General features: G+C 46.8%; 1 protein-coding gene across 1 annotated transcript; it reads left to right on the top strand.

The window, feature by feature from the left end:
- Positions 1-374: 374 nt before the first annotated feature.
- Positions 375-1,085, top strand: LOC112785992 (uncharacterized). Its single transcript, XM_025829415.1, has 2 exons — positions 375-627; positions 811-1,085. The coding sequence occupies exons 1-2, from the start codon at positions 375-377 to the stop codon at positions 1,083-1,085; spliced, it is 528 nt and encodes a 175-aa protein (XP_025685200.1).
- The last annotated feature ends 249 nt before the right edge of the window (positions 1,086-1,334 follow it).

The raw sequence follows: 1,334 nt of genomic DNA, 5'->3' as shown, positions 1-1,334 counted from the left end.
GCAAGAGACACCTTAAAGAGGTGTACCGTGTCGGAGGAGAGGACAGGTCGTTCGACCTCCCAGCAATCACTTTCACTCAAGAAGATGCCGCAGGTATCATCCCAGGGCATGATAACCCTGTGGTCATCACCATCATACTTCCCAATGCCAATCTCCACCAAACATTGGTAGACCAAGGAAGCTCCACAGATATCATGTTTAAATCCGCCTTCGACAAACTTGGCTTCCAAAAAAAAGAGCTCAAAGCATATCCTAATAGCCTATTCGGGCTCAGAGACACCCCAATTCAGCCACTTGGGTACATTCCACTACACACAACCCTCGGAAAAGGAACGCGGTCTAGAATGTTAAGTATAGACTATATCGTAGTCGACATGAGCTCTGCATACAACGCCCTCATAGGTCAGACAGCGCTAAACCATCTCACCGCAGTGGTCTTCACTCCACACCTGTGCATGAAGTTTTCAACACCTGAAGGGATCGCCACCGTAAAAGGAGACCAAAAACTCGTGCGACGCTGTTACAACGAAAGTCTGAACCTCAAAGGTGATTGCAGAGGAAAAGAAGCCAACACTATTGAACTCGGGAGAACCCGAGCTCGCGAAGAACTTCGGCCCCAACCAAAAGGTGAGACCGAAGAAGTTCGGATCGGAGATACCCAAGACAAAACAACAAATATAGGGGCTAAGCTAAAATGAGACTTAAAGGAGCTGCTGACAAAATTCTTAAGGGCAAATTCTGACCTATTTGCCTCGAAGGCCGCGGACCTGCCTAGTATCGATCCCGAACTAATGTGCCATAAATTGGCAGTATACCTTGTATCTCGGCCAGTACAGCAGAAACGCAGAAAGCTCGGCCCAGAGGAATCGCAAGCTGTGGAGGAACAAGTACATGCCTTATTAGAAGCAGGGTTCATAAGGGAGGTCAAGTACCCATTATGGCTGGCCAACATCGTACTGGTCAAAAAGTCAAATGAAAAGTGGATATGTACTGATTATACCGACCTCAACAAAGCCTGCCCAAAAGATCCCTATCTACTCCCAAATATAAACACCCTGGTTGACACCTCATCGGGATATAAGTAGCTTTCTTTCATGGATACCTACTCAGGTTACAACCAAATACCGATGTATCAACCCAACCAAGAGAAAACCTCCTTCATAACCCCAAAGGCAAACTACTGCTACGTAGTGATGCCGTTCGGACTCAAGAACGCAGGGGGTACATACCAGAGGTTGATGAACAAAATTTTCGCCAACCACATTGGAAAACTACTGGAGGTTTATGTCGACGACATGTTGGTAAAGACACAAAAGGAAGAAGCGCTACTGCTC

This window comes from Arachis hypogaea, chromosome 20 (assembly GCF_003086295.3).
Source record: "Arachis hypogaea cultivar Tifrunner chromosome 20, arahy.Tifrunner.gnm2.J5K5, whole genome shotgun sequence".
Lineage (NCBI taxonomy): Eukaryota > Viridiplantae > Streptophyta > Magnoliopsida > Fabales > Fabaceae > Arachis > Arachis hypogaea.
The sequence above is the reverse complement of the archived record's forward strand: the minus strand, read 5'-3'. Positions and strand labels throughout refer to the sequence as shown.